At 29.9% G+C, this 15,185-nt stretch overlaps 2 protein-coding genes across 9 annotated transcripts in view; one reads left to right on the top strand and one right to left on the bottom strand.

Moving 5' to 3' along the window:
• Nucleotides 1-2,418: 2,418 nt before the first annotated feature.
• On the top strand, nucleotides 2,419-4,004 carry COX5A (Cytochrome c oxidase subunit 5A). Its single transcript, XM_011065266.2, has 2 exons — nucleotides 2,419-2,765; nucleotides 3,558-4,004. The coding sequence occupies exons 1-2, from the start codon at nucleotides 2,558-2,560 to the stop codon at nucleotides 3,806-3,808; spliced, it is 459 nt and encodes a 152-aa protein (XP_011063568.1). The 5' UTR covers nucleotides 2,419-2,557; the 3' UTR covers nucleotides 3,809-4,004.
• A 207-nt stretch (nucleotides 4,005-4,211) lies between these two features.
• The window catches only part of ewg (DNA-binding protein Ewg), a 14,223-nt gene continuing 3,249 nt past the window's right edge, over nucleotides 4,212-15,185 (bottom strand). For 4 of the 8 annotated variants that reach the window (XM_011065253.2, XM_011065252.2, XM_011065259.2 and 1 more), the window contains exons 3-8: nucleotides 12,754-12,878; nucleotides 11,539-11,964; nucleotides 10,921-11,235; nucleotides 10,007-10,147; nucleotides 9,206-9,353; nucleotides 4,212-7,512 (exon numbers count right to left, since the gene is read on the bottom strand). In XM_011065253.2, coding sequence (XP_011063555.1) covers nucleotides 7,184-7,512; nucleotides 9,206-9,353; nucleotides 10,007-10,147; nucleotides 10,921-11,235; nucleotides 11,539-11,964; nucleotides 12,754-12,878 — 1,484 coding nt within the window. In that variant the 3' untranslated portion in view covers nucleotides 4,212-7,183. The remainder of the gene's footprint in view (nucleotides 7,513-9,205; nucleotides 9,354-10,006; nucleotides 10,148-10,920; nucleotides 11,236-11,538; nucleotides 11,965-12,753; nucleotides 12,879-15,185) is intronic. The other 4 variants (XM_011065256.2, XM_011065260.2, XM_011065258.2 and 1 more) reach the window with 3 other exon arrangements.

The raw sequence follows: 15,185 nt of genomic DNA, 5'->3' as shown, positions 1-15,185 counted from the left end.
GTGTCATGGAACGAAAGCGACAAGTTCTCGATCGAACTAATTTAGATGGACTACTTTTGACTACGCTATTTGACGGCCTCGTCCATATAAGCCTTCGGCCTTCTATTCTCTATACTCCATGGTTCTGATATACACTACCATTTTAACATATAATGCTGAAAATTTATATTTATTTACATTATATAGACAAACTACAAGATTCTATTATTAATGTATCTCGTACATTAAATTCAATTTTAGTAAAATTAATAAATTTAATAAATTTCTGCTCATGCTCTAAGGATGCTCGACGCTCGACGCTACCACGTAAATTATAAAGGCATCTTGACACGTCTATATCATTGGGATGCATTTCAAAACTTGATTCTGTTACAGTCTAAGAATGGATGCTTTCCATTTGATAATACAAGTCGACACAAATCGACATAAGCGTCATTTTATCCTTGTTGACACTCAGAGACTGACAAAAATAAAACACTTGTGTCATCACAGAAAGCACTCGATATAAGCAACATCGGCACTTTTGATCTTTTTCAGACAAATTTTCAAGGTCCGCCGTGTCTTTGGTGACCAAATATCACATCAAGTATTAAGCTGAATAGCATTAAGCTTTTCATACGCAGCACGTTGCGGCAGCAACGTCATGTAAAAATGTCACGTAATGCCATCTTTAGGAACTATCACCTATACTTAACAAAAAAAGGAGATAAAAAATCTTAGCTTTTCAGAATCTTCCACCAAATCGGTGATCAGTCAGATACATCCACGCACAGTTACGTTACTTCATAAAATTAATTGCTGTAATCAGTTATTCAGAAGGCATGGTAATATCTCATCGTTAAGCAAGCGCAGATATGGCGCGATTGCAGTAACAAAGAAACTGTGGATTCTCTGCTTTGATTGGGTGCCATCAAAAACATGGCCGCTAATGATATGCAAGCAAATATGCATGGCTGAATAGAAATCGAGGTCTTGTCCCTGTTACTGACGAGATACTACTAAAGACCATCAATCCTAGATAAATTTTCGGCGGTATAAAAAGGGCCCCAAGAACCCGGAAGTAATTGAAGAACGCTGACATTACCGAATTGATATAAATTTGCTATTATTAACATAAATATTTGACTCATACATTATAAATTCATGATTTTGTATTACATAAATGTTCCATAAATAAATATACATAAAGTTATAATATTCTATGTATTGCGAAAAAATTACAATTTTTTCTCTGCAGTTATTATCTCTGTTGATAATCAAACTTTGACGATAACACTGAAATCACAATTTTAAAGAAAAATTGAGTATTATTGAGTTCTAAATGTCTACCAAAGTAATAAATCATAAAATTAGTGCAATATTATCAGTTTTTAATTCTTAATCACTTCACTATTTACAAAGATGCTGAACTCCCGTAAGGATGTTGGTCTTTAACAATATCTCGTCGGTGCTACTGTATATCCATGGAATAATAAGGGGCTCCGTACAATAAAAAGAACAGGAAACAGAGAATACAAATTTCAACTTATCAGAAACTGTGTATTCCACAATACATGTTTTCTAATAGGTTGAAATTCTTATTCTCTGTTCTCTGTTTCTTTTATTGGCACGATAGCCAATCAACGTCTTGCTTGCTCGGAAGTAATAGATATATAATTTCCACCGCGCGACAAAAGTTGAACTCAATTCAACTTTTGCCGCGCGGTGGAAGTAACATTACATAATTTCTAGAAGTTTTGCATGATGAAGCCGACTTGAGAACATAGAATTATTGGTTCTGTGTGCAGGAGCCATTAGAGAGAGCAGAAATAAAAAAAACAGACCTATTGAAAGCTGAAAACTACAAATTACAGAGTAGAATTCGATCAATTGTGTTGAGAGTTTCTAAGTAAAAAAAAAATGAATACACGATTCATTTAAGTCCAGTCATTTAATTAGAACAGAACTTATATATTATTAATCGGAAAGAAAGCAAGAGAGGAATAAAAGCTTCAAAAACATCACTGTGTAATATTAATGTTAATATCGAGCTCAAATAAACAAAGATCAATTATAATACTTCGTACAGTGACAGATTGCTTATTCTAAACTTACCTCAACGAGAAAATTATCTAATAACGTCGCTACAAGGCCTCGCAATTGACACGAACGTTTGGATATGAAAGGAAAGAACAACAGTGATGTTCAAAACTTTTAACAGATGAACAGCCTTTAAAATAATGCCATTTCTCGCTATTTAGTTTAATGTAATTACCAACAGATCGATATTATAATTCATATTCTCAACAAATTGGAACAAAACTAATAAATTAAAATAATAATTAATTAAAAGATTAAAATTATAATTATCTGATTAATCCAAAATCTTAAAATACGCGCCGTTATCACTCATGATCGGAGAGATGACAGATCACGTCATCTGGTGGAACTTGCCGCAAATCGCAAGCAATTCGACTAATTTGGACGGTCGACTTCCGCCGTGACCGATTTACGCAACAGACAGATAATCAGTCTGCTCGTATAAGCGTTTTTCGTGCGAGATTTTCAGCGAGAAGAAATGTTGCGCGTCGTAGCGACACGCGTGGCCGCAGCAGCGCGCACCGCGATTATGCCGCAGGTCTCCGTCGTCGGCACGCAGTGCACCAGAGCTGCCCATGGTGGTCCCAAAGAGACCGACGAGGAATTCGATCAACGATACGTGAATTTTTTCAGCCGCAATGACATCGATCACTGGGAGATCCGAAAAGCCATGAACGATCTGGCCGGTAAGCTCGTGTTAATTGCCTCTGTTGACAAATGATCTAAATCTTGGACTATTGAATACACGACACCACATACTGATGGTGGTTCTCTTATTGTCGTGGACACGAGAAGTAGCGAAGTAAAACGCGGCTGTTCTTTTCAGTTGCACTTTATTTTGTATTGTGTTTGCCTAAACATAATATTCTGGTACGTACCATATCTCTTTAGTCACAGCTTCTATTAAAGTCTTATTAAAAACTTCTGTTATAAAACTTGTATTAAGAAGTAAGTAGGAAGATATCTTGTTCGATCTTAGCTAGATCTTAATACTTAGTAAATTTATATACAGAATTGAATGTATGTATAAATTCATACTGAAATATTAAGTATTAAGATCTAACTCCACATCAAATAAGATTTCCTGCTTATTGTTAGTTGTATCATTTACATATCAATCTAATGTCATTGATTATTGCTTATATCCTTTAAACTTCTATTAAAATTTCTTTGAAAGTTATACTTAAGGAATAACTTTTCCATGTATTTACCTTTCTGAGATTCATATTGCTATGAATGTTTTATTTTTAATCGTTAATTCAAAAAGAAAATTTATTTTCTCTTAAATTATTATTTAAATAATTTACATTGAAAAATCAGACACTGATGATATTCTATTATAAAATGAAAAGAAGTTATTTGTTTTTATCATGCAAGTATCTTTTTAATCAGGTAGTCACTATCTTTATTTTATATTAACTTATTATAAATGCATATCCATGTGTCAATTGTAAAATAACAAATTCATTTTGTTTTAGGTATGGATCTTGTGCCAGAACCAAAGATCATATGTGCAGCATTGAGAGCTTGCCGAAGATTAAATGACTTTGCTCTCGCCGTAAGATTCTTAGAATGTATAAAAGATAAAGGTGGTCCACATGCCGCTCAAATCTATCCTTACATTCTTCAAGAAATCAGACCCACCTTGGACGAGCTAGGTATCAGTACACCCGAGGAGTTAGGATATGATAAGCCAGAATTAGCCTATCAATCAGTGTATGAAATGTAATGGACTAAAAATATACTGTATAAATCCTAGTATTTATATATTCGTAACTGCTGCCTCAGATGCAAACATTGAGAATAATTTGTCAGTTAAATTGAATTAGACATGTATTTGCATTCCCAGCAGCATTGTTGAATAAATAATCACAATTGTAATTAATGTCTGTTAATAAAAAATCAAAGCTTAATATTCTATATAAGATATACCAGAATTTTGAGATTTAATTTTAAAAATATATAAAGACTGTCGAATTAAGACTGTCTTTTTTTTTTCTTTTGTGTTTCATGTTCATAATGTGAACAATTAAAATATATACAGTAACAGTATATAGCACAATTGTGTATTAATTACTTTTAATTTCGCATAATTGCAATAGATGTATGGAGGTAAAATTAAAAACTACACATGACAACTTATTTACACATTATATGATGGAGAGATTGGGAGATATACATCAGCAGTCATATACACATATGTCTATAATTATCTAAAGTCGTAATACATATTTTTTTTCTTGCTTTTCAAATGACATCCAACTTAATTTATGCTCGGCATGTGCTTTGTTACAAACAACGGAGGGAAAATATAGTATGTTTATCTTACACATGAGTATACCGATATATTACATCATTAATGCAGTTTTGCCCTGATATTTAAAAAAAAAACGCAACAATTATTATCTAGTCATTATGATACGCTTTTAATAGTATTTACCACTATTTTCAACTACTTTTCCCTATAATGTTATAAAAATCTCTTTAATATTATTACACATGATTTCAAGGGCAATTTGTTGTTTCAATATTACGATCTTTGGAGTTAAGTATTGCTTTGCAATACGTATAACATGCTATGCATTATTCAATTTACAATTGAATAACAACTACAACTGAATGATATCATTATTTTAATAATTCTACATGTAACGTAGATATGTAATATAATATGTAATGTAGATTACATATAAAAAAAAAGTAAGATAATAGAAGTGCATAGTTAAAAAAGTAGTCATTTCTGATAAAGATAATCCTACAATTTGTTACCGCAACATTGAAACAAGATTGCACGCGAAAAATACACTTTTCGTCACTTTAAATATATTATATAAAAATGGGAGCGATGATTTTAAATACCACGACACAGTTCAACTATTTAGTGTAAAATAGAATCGATTACTTTTGATTACCTTCAAGTGGAATGAAGGACAGTATATATATGTGTGTATGTGTGTTGTGAATCCTGGTTTTTACAATCGCATACCCTCTTCTTTCGAAAATCAATTTACATACATTGTAATTCTATAATTTTCGAAATCAAGAACACATAAAAGTAATCTTTTATACAAATATAATCAGATTTTTTCCTCATTGGTGAAAATCAAATAACGGCTCGTTATTGATTATGCTAATCGAAGCAAATACATAGTGCAATATAATTCTCGTAAAATATGATTATGGACACACGCCTTTCGTTGGTGCGTATTAAAACTGCAAACTGTATAGTCTGTATATTATTATGCTTTCTTAGTTATGAAAAAACATACATCTTACATTCTATTTGTACCCGTCAGAAATGCTTAACTCTTTTTTTTTTCATTATTTCTACTATCGCGATCCTTTATGTATTATATATATAATAGCCTGTTTTTGGCATATCTTGACTATTTAGAAGAAATTCTAAGTGGTCAAGAAACGCTCATGAGAAACGTCCATGTCTGTATTATTATATATATATATATATACTGTTACATAGTGATAAGAAAGTCATCTTGATAATTTTTTTACGATTCGATCAGACTGAACTTCGAGCTCAAATGTTTGACCATGCAATTTATTTGACTCTATGTATGAGCCTTGTTTATTAATTTAGTATAGGAGATCCTTCAATAACTTTGACCTTGACATATGACTCCGAGTGACCTTGGACAAATTTTAGCCGTTGCTAGTTATTCCTAAAAAATTACTATCAAAAAAAATTCATCAATAAAATCTAACTTTTAACTAAGACACGACTACCCTCTGATGAAACAAATTCCTTACTTTAACAGCGCAAAATATTTTCTTATATAATTTTTTTTGTATGATTTTGCCTCATCTATTTCAATAATAATTCTTTTTCTGCCAATTTAATTTTGGTTGTTTGTTAACATTGATTCATAAGTTGAGAAGCCAGATTATTGTAATTAAACATTTATTAAAATAGAAAATTTTTAAATAAGTTTTTTTGTTCCAAAGATATAAATATTTTACTTCAAAAGCACAAATTTCTTGCTTTACAAACAATTGACATTGTTTTTCATTTATGTAGTTTTATCAAGTTATTAAATTACATGAATTATTTGCTCTCTGTAAAAGTTAGTCCAGTCAATTGCTATGTGATGATATATTTGGTTTTTTTCTAAGAATATCTGCTTTACAAATTCTTTGCGTTAAAACCACATTTTTTTTTAATAAACTTTTTTCGTTAATGACTTTTTAACGAACAATGAGCGACGGCTAAAATTTGTTCAAGATCATTGACCTTAACAACACAACATATATCAAAGTCAAGCTCATTAAAAAGATAGTCTCTTATACTAAATAATTACTCCTTATTTTTATCCATAAAAATACATTTTTTAATAGAAAGTCAATTAGAAATACAATTAAAAAAATGTAGTTTTTCTTGTTTTTAGGGATCTGTAAGAAGCTTTGTGTGCCTTCATTAAATTTAAAAAAAGATCATTCTGTGCCGTTAACAAAACTGAATGAATTATTTCTGCTGTCATTGTGGAAATAATTGAGCTTCATGATAGATTAATTTATGAAATTAAGTATAAACGTTTTCATATAAATTGTTTCCGTAGAAAATATTAACAAATAAAAGAATAAGTCTTTGGTGTGTATTCCCATGTATCAACCTGGCTATAAGACTAGAAAATATGTGCTTAACTCACGCAGTACTGGAAAATACACACAAGTATCGGTGATTTACAATTTTCCAGTAAACAGTGCGATAGATAATTATCTTCGAAAACAGACGCATTCACCTGGTACGACAATAGACCTCTTTGAAAATTAATACTACATCCGAAAAATTGGATTGCAAGTGAATACTCTCAAGCGTCTATGATGTATCTTGAGTACAAATATGACTAATCTTAATTCAATCAATTTCACACTCATTCATTCTTATTTTCAAATAACCGCTGTTCAATGACGCAATCAGCAAGAAACGTTACACAGAACAGTGACTCAAAGAGAAAAAGAAAACACAACACCAATCGTTACTAATTCTTTCATACATTTATCCCTTCCGTATATCACCGTGATACACTGATAGCATGTACAGATAATACGGAGTGATTCTTTTAGATTAACTAGATTACACTTAACGTGTTTATTCTGGGCTAGACACAGTTTGTTGTTGTTGACTGTCTTCGTCCTTAACTTCGGCCTGCATGGTCTTTGTCAGAACGTTGGCGTCCTTTAATGATATTACTTGAAGAACCTGATGTTCTCCGGCGGCATTTATCATCGTCATGGGATGACCTTGTATAGTAACAGCTTCGATGGTGGTATCTCCATTTCCTGATTCGACCTTGGGTACTTGAACCATCGGCGTTACTACCTGCATCGTACCATCGCTCTGTATATTGGCCACCATAGTTTGATACATACTGGCAGACACTGGCACTGTGATCACTCCTGAGACTGATACAGGATATCCTGAAACAAACGTATAATAAGCGTTCCACGATCGACCCATAACGAGCCAATTGCGTCTGTATTGCAAACTAGAAGATGATAAAAGAAAATGGTAAACAAATATCTCAGATAAATTATACTCACAATGCGACAACGTCAAGAAGCTGTTTGCAAAGCGCTAAAATCGAACCAATACGGTCTGTGCACGATAAAAAGTGGTGTTGTTCTCACTACGCATTCTTCATTCGACAATTTTAATTTCTATCATAACAATCAATAACTACTAGTTTACGATGGAAAAGAACGTCCATTGGATTACCAATCCTTAATTTAACGCGTCTTTTATTTTTTCATAACTGGCATGATATGGTCTGTCAGATCACTGTAATTTATTCACAAAAAACATCAAAACAAAATTACTCATATGTTACAGAGTGCAAGGTAAATAGATATTAGGATATTAGTTTCTGAAGGATAAGGAAAATAAAAGGAATGAAACAGAGATCTGCGAGACCGCTGCCAGTTGAAATCTGATAAAAGCAAAATCGCATGTTGCATAATTGAACAATTTAAAGACGCAGAAATAGTACCATTTAATTAATTAAAGGATGCGCTCAAAAAGAACAGATATACTTGTTATGACCCAATAATTCTTTGGTACGCCTCTTTAACTTAACGTAAAATCGAAATACGATATCTATCTAAGAAAATTAAGGCGTATGAGGGATAGCGAGTGTTTAAGCCGTTTGCAGAAATAAAAATTTCAGATCACACAATTCACATTCACTTTCGAACACTTTCGAAAAACATATAATAAATGTTAGCACTAATATGTTACTTATTTCAAGCAGCTTAAACACAGGCTGCTAACACATAATGTATAAAAAATAATGGTACGTCAACAAAAAATACTCTATGTACAGCAAGTTTATTTCTCTTCGTTTAATTAAAGTCAGTAAACCAATCTTCAATAAAGTAAATATAATCGTTACAACAGTTTCTTCCGTCATCGTAATTGCGATAGCGGATTGTTTTAGCAATTGAGTTAAAAATTTTAAGAATCCAATGGCAATATATTTCCTTTGCAGTCACTTGTACGTACATTTTTCGTTTGTTGTAAAAGTTTCTAGAAGTACTGCAATAATTCTTACATACAGATATTATAATAATAGAATACATAATAGTTCTTTATACACAAATACGTGTCACGTCCATGTAATCGCTGAATAATAGTATCTACATGCACATTGTATTATAAATAAATGCTGTTATCTTACTTAAAATTTTTCAAAATCAAAATAAAATAACAAATAGTATGAATATGTATAAACATGTATAAACATGTACTTTATACAATTTATACACATTTCGAAGTGCAAATATTTGCAAGTAATACTTTTACACGATTCTCCGTGTTATACATTACATGTAAGCGCACCATGGATTCTCAAAGAACAAAGTTTCAAATTAAACTGTGCATAGCTCCATTTATATAAAATTACTCTAGATCTCTATATACAATACGAGGCAAATACATTAACTAGTCCAGATCCTACTTCGTAATACAAAGTAGTATAAACACATAGAGACATGATTCTTGATTGGAGCATAGCAGACAGCATGCAAAAAAGATCCGGGACCAATAAAAAAACGAGTCACTGTTCAAGTAGTTCCTGGCCGGCGACAGTGCAGAGCCTATAAAAAACTGTTTTACCGTGTCCGTCTTCCCCAGTAAGGATGATCTGGCCATCTTGACCTAACGTCGCTTCTGTGACAGTGTTCAAATCGACAGCCACACTAGCACCTTCTGTGCTACCGGCTACTTCCGCTAGTGCCTGAACATCTCCTTGACTTGTATGAATCTGAATGCAATCGAAAATGATGTTATTGTACATGACTTGTATTATACAATATAATATTGGATAAATTTAACATTTTCCTTTTCTATTTTTTTTCAAAAATATTAAGACTATTATCATAGTTTTAGTCTAGTATTATCTGTAGTACAGGTTTGGCGATTTTTTATTATTATTATAATTTGATATTTTGTTAATATCTATTGCGTTAATTTCTATTTATTATATATTCTATAAACTGAAAATGACCTAAAAGTATAAAAAACGTAACATTTCTATTATAAACATTAATCTTTATATGATATTTATAATTCTTTGTTCATACATATACTTCTGTCTTATATTGATTTTACATCTACATATGTGTGTATGACCTTTAATATTTCTGTATGTATTATTTTTGTATGCGTATGCATAAAATGATCGAATTCATGTGTTATTGTACATCGATTTAATTGGATTAATATACAGTATATTTAATATATATTTTATATGTGTATGTATATTGTAAAATAAATATTGTATTATATCGAATATCACATCGATTTCATTTACGTGCAATTTTATAAAAAACGTTTATATTTCCAAAAAGTTTTTAAAAAAAGATCTGTAAAGATTTTTTATTTTATTAAATATATGTATTTTTAAAGAAAACTTACAGTAGCAACTCCTTGAACTTGAGCTGTTGTACCATCCGGTAATGTAATAATCGGTGTGCTAGGATCCACCTGTATGATAGAAACTGTTCCATCTGGGTTGGTTATTGTCTGCAATACAGTTGTTGGATACTGGGCTGTCATCTGTTAAACAATTGTAAGTCAGAGATAAGTAAATTATATACACATGACATCATGGCTGCATCTCAAAACTCCATGGACTGTCATTTTATGAAAATCTTAGGAAAACTAAAACAATAAAAAGAACAAAATATACTAAAAGAAAAGATAAAAAAATAATTATGATTTTTCAATTCTAAATTTTCAAACATTGTCTCAAATACTTGATAAAGTAGTCGTATTATAACTATATAGCATGTTACTTTGTACTTAAAAATGACAGTGAATAATGCTCTTAAATGCAGCTCTGAATCAAGGAACATTGTTATGAATTCTCTAACTATTTTAATTTTTAAATGTAAATGACTTTGATTTTTTTATAAATGTTCCATTACTAAATACAGATTATACAAATTAATATATATTCAATTCTAAAATATGGTATAAGTCTAATATATGGTTTAATGAAAAAAAAAAAAAAAAAAAATTTAACTCAAATAAGGGAAACCAAACACATCAGTAGAAATACGACTTTGTAAAGAATATTTCAGATTAAAATTTTAGATTCTTTTTTTTCTATATGATGCGAATTGTAGAAATAAATGAAGATCAGACTTCTGAATATTGGAAAGTTTGAAACAAGAAAGAAAAATTGTTAATATTTTTCTAAGTATCAAAATAAAAAAAATTGTTTAGTAAATAGGGATCTAAAATTCATAGTGTTTCATGTCATCCTAGATATGTTTGAAAAATTCTATTTTTTTTTTTTTTTTTCCATAAACTCCATCCACTCCCACCTGAGTGGCAGTGGCAAGAGCTGTGGGAGACGCGGCAATGATTTGTGCTGGCGAAGAGTTTCCCTTAGATGAATCCGCGCTGTTGAGACGAACAACTCCCACCGTCTGTTGCTGCTGCGACTGTCCTCCTCCATTTTGTGTCTGACTCGATGATGGATGCGACGAGGAATGAGGCGTCGCTTGTTGTATTAAAGCATTAGACTTTTCGTCATCTTCGCTAAACGCTGGTAGAAGATCTTCTCTTCCGTGATATTTGTAACAATTTATTACGATTTGCCGCAACGCATGAGTCCAGGAGATCTGTAATGGATTGCACTGTCCCAATTCATACGTTTAACATCTAATTAATAAATTCTTGAAATAGATTATTCAATCAAGTATTTTATATTCATTATCTTTTATCAAATATACAGAACAGTAAAAGATAATTTATTTCTTGTACATATATTATATTTCCAAAAATTTAATTTTTTTTCTCTGTATTTTATATTTTTAATATTTTAAAATGATGATGTATAATAATAAAACAAATTTATGACTATTTAAAGATATTTTGGTTTTGGAACAGAATAATACAATAAACAAAAAATTAAAAATATTCTTATCGAATTTACGTACTTTTTGTTTTTCGTCTTCCGTTCGCGCATCCATTCGAACATTAGCCCAAGGTAATTCCTTGGGCCACCAAGGAGGTCGCGTACTATCTCTTCCCCAACCAGGTTTACCTCTGCCTGTAGAATACTTTAACATCAACGGGATGAATGCTCTAAGTTGTGCCTGTGTCATCTTTTCGACCGGAGTTGGTATACCATCGATTATAAGCGGTGGTAATTCGAATAATGACGGATCATCCTGCACAGGCGGAGGCGCTTGTTGCGCAAGTGCATTCTCCAGCTCCTCCATGATAACGGTCCTTAGATTTTTAACTACGTCCTCTAAGGGCTTTGCTCCAAAGACTTTGTAACTACTATTTGGTTTGCCTGGCGTAGCCACTAATACTACTGCTTGTTGTCCAACTCGGGTAGCAAATTCGTCAATAGTTTGCTATAAACAGTTCGATAATGATATTGTAAAATTCTAAAATATACTACTGTGCTAGAATAAATATATACGTGGAAATACAAGAACGCAAGTAATAATGAAAATACAATATTGATAAATTATTTAAGAGAATTTAAATCAAAAGAATATAAAAAAATACTTGTAAGAGCCAATACTACAATATCATAGATATACATATGTCAATCACATGTATCAATATCTGTGTATATCATGTTTATATACATGTATATTTACATCACAGTCAAAGTGTTAACTCGGTAAATATATACATTTACTATAGTCTATTGTAGTCAATGTATACATTTACTGAAGTTAGTACTCTGATTGTGACATATATATAAATTTGTTCTCATATGACAATGTAAATGTGTTTTGATCTTCGATTTGACTTATTCTATATAATATAATACCAAAAATTGCATAAAATATGAAGTACAATAATCAAATTTAATAAGAATCTGAACTGTCACACAGAATTGAGTACCAAAAAACAAACATAAGACGCAGATAATTTGCACGGTTCTTATTAAATTTAATTATTGCACTTCATATTTTATGTAACTTTTACTGTATTATTTATATTTTTATTATATTTGAATTTTATATACTGAGGAACCAAATTGTGGGTCGAAATGTTTCCGTAATTCTAATACGAGAATAAGTTTATATGTACACATGTCCTTCCAGTGTTGGCTTTATAGATATTTTTAATATTCTTTGGATTTATATTCTTCAGAGCCTAAATTATTTACGTAGGAGAGTTTCACTTACTCTAAGCTTTCTTAAAAGCCTGTTTTGTTGTCTCTTTCTGATACTGGGATTAGTTTCAAAACTGTGAGGTCGTTTTCGCTTCTTGGCTGACACAATGGCAGCTGCAGCAGCGACGCCTACAGGTCCTAAAGATTTTTTAATACAAAAAAAATATTTCAATTGTTTCATAATATTTCTTGATATGCCAATATATATAAAGAACCAAAATAAAAAAAGTTTTATAAATATTTTCAAATTCGCATTAACATAAACATTTATTTACAAAAAAAAGAAAAAAATGAAAAAAACTCAATACTGAAATAAAAAACAAAATAGACTGATAAGAGTGCAGCGCAATATTTAATGCGCTAATTGATAGTATAACGAATTCTATATTTATTGTTATTCTTATATGTATTTCGTTTATTTATTATTATTTTCACGTTTTACATTGCTGTGTGAATTTTTATACAAATTAAACAAATTTCAAGCTTATAATTAGACTAACTTATAATTAGACTTTAAATTAATACTAACATAAGAATGTAAATACTATATAATAATCTAAATACAATTTATAAAATAATATAAAATTACAAACGTTTCGGCTTACAAAGCCTTCTTCAGTAAAGCAAAAATACACGTTATTAAATTAACGAACCAATTAGATAGCGCATATAATGAAATAAAAAAAACCACCAGTAATAATGTGTCAATTCATATAAAATTCAAATGTCAAAATGTGAAAACAGTTACATAAAATAAGAAAAATGAAACAATTCGGTCAAAAGTAGAGATATCCTCCAATAAAAATAATTTGGCCAAATTCCTCGAATATGTTATGATATTCTGTGGAACGAGAAAAAGTATCAAAATAATATAATATAATTAGTGTGAATGAGAAATACAGAATCAAATTATAATTCACGTTAATTTATATAAAATACTGTAATTAAATATCTGAATCGGAGATCTGATCGAGTACATTAAAATTAAAAATTATCTGTTACTTTAAAAATTGACTGATGTGATATGTAGGTCAAATAAAAGTAAGACAATAAAATCGAATGTAAAAAACAAGTCTGTTCAAAACTATGACAATTTATGTTTACGTATATAATATATAATATATGTCATTCAATGTTAAAATATGTTAAAATAAGAGATGTTCAATAATTCGGTATCTTTCATTAAATTTAAATCGTTTTTTTGTTTAATATAAATCATTTCAGAAATATTTCTTTTGCGATAATTCTTTTTAAAATCAAGTATACTAATTTTTTCCTAATTAAAATTATAATTGAGATTTTTAATTACAGTATTTTATATAAATTAACGTGAGTTATGATTTGATTCTGTATTTCTCATTCACACTAATTATACAATATTATTTTAATACTTCTTCTCATTCTACAGAATATCATAAAATATTCATAACAATTCGAACTCTCAAATCGATTGATTCAAGTCTTCAATAAATTGGATCCCCATTTTCAACCGAGGAATTTGGCAAAATTATTTTTATCTGAGGATATCATGTTAATCTACTTTTGATTTGAAGTATTTCATTCTTCTTATTTTACGTAACATATTATATCTTAACATATTTTAATATTCAAATTTTATATTAATTGACACATTACTGATTGTTTTTTTATATATATATTTTATTATGCGCTATCTAATTGATTCGTTAATTTAATAATGTATTGTTGTTTTATACATTGAAGAAGTCTTTGTAAGCCGAAACATTTGTAATTTTATATTATTTTATTAATTGTATATAGATTATTATATAGTATTTACATTCTTATGTTAATTGTATTAATTTAAAGTTAGTCTAATTATAAGCTCGAAATAAACCATGATTTTGTTTAATTTGTTTTGAAAATATACAAGAGCATTTTTACTCTAACTTTTATAATTTGAATCATTTCTCAGTATATACCTCGTTTTCGACGTTATTAATTACCATTTTATCTCTGATACTCGATTAATATCCATTTCTACCAATGTAGAATGTTTAATTTTAATCTTGGTTCAACTCTAAAAATTAGAAAAAGATAAAGAATTGAGCCAAGATTAAAGTTATTCTACATTGGTAGAAACAAGCATAAATCAGTTATAATTTTATCATTTGACATTTATTCTGACTATATCACTGTAGACTTTTACATTTATATCGAATTTTTCTTTGTTTACACGCTCTTGAACTCTTCAGATAAATTATGTTTTGTTGATCAATAGATCAATTCGATTTATAATAATTTGTGTTGCAAATTTAAATAAATCACAGGCTATATATTTGCCTCGTCTTTAGTTTTCTTTACATTATTTTCTAATCACAGTAAAGAATCCTATCTTTGAAATTGGTAATTAATTAATGATCCATCTTCTATTCGAAAGTGAAATTAAATAGTATTAATTTTTATTTTCGAGGAAAATAATTCCAT

Source organism: Acromyrmex echinatior, chromosome 3, assembly GCF_024713525.1.
Source record: "Acromyrmex echinatior isolate Ae372 chromosome 3, ASM2471352v2, whole genome shotgun sequence".
Lineage (NCBI taxonomy): Eukaryota > Metazoa > Arthropoda > Insecta > Hymenoptera > Formicidae > Acromyrmex > Acromyrmex echinatior.
Note: the sequence above shows the minus strand (reverse complement) of the source record. Positions and strands in the feature narration are given on the sequence as shown.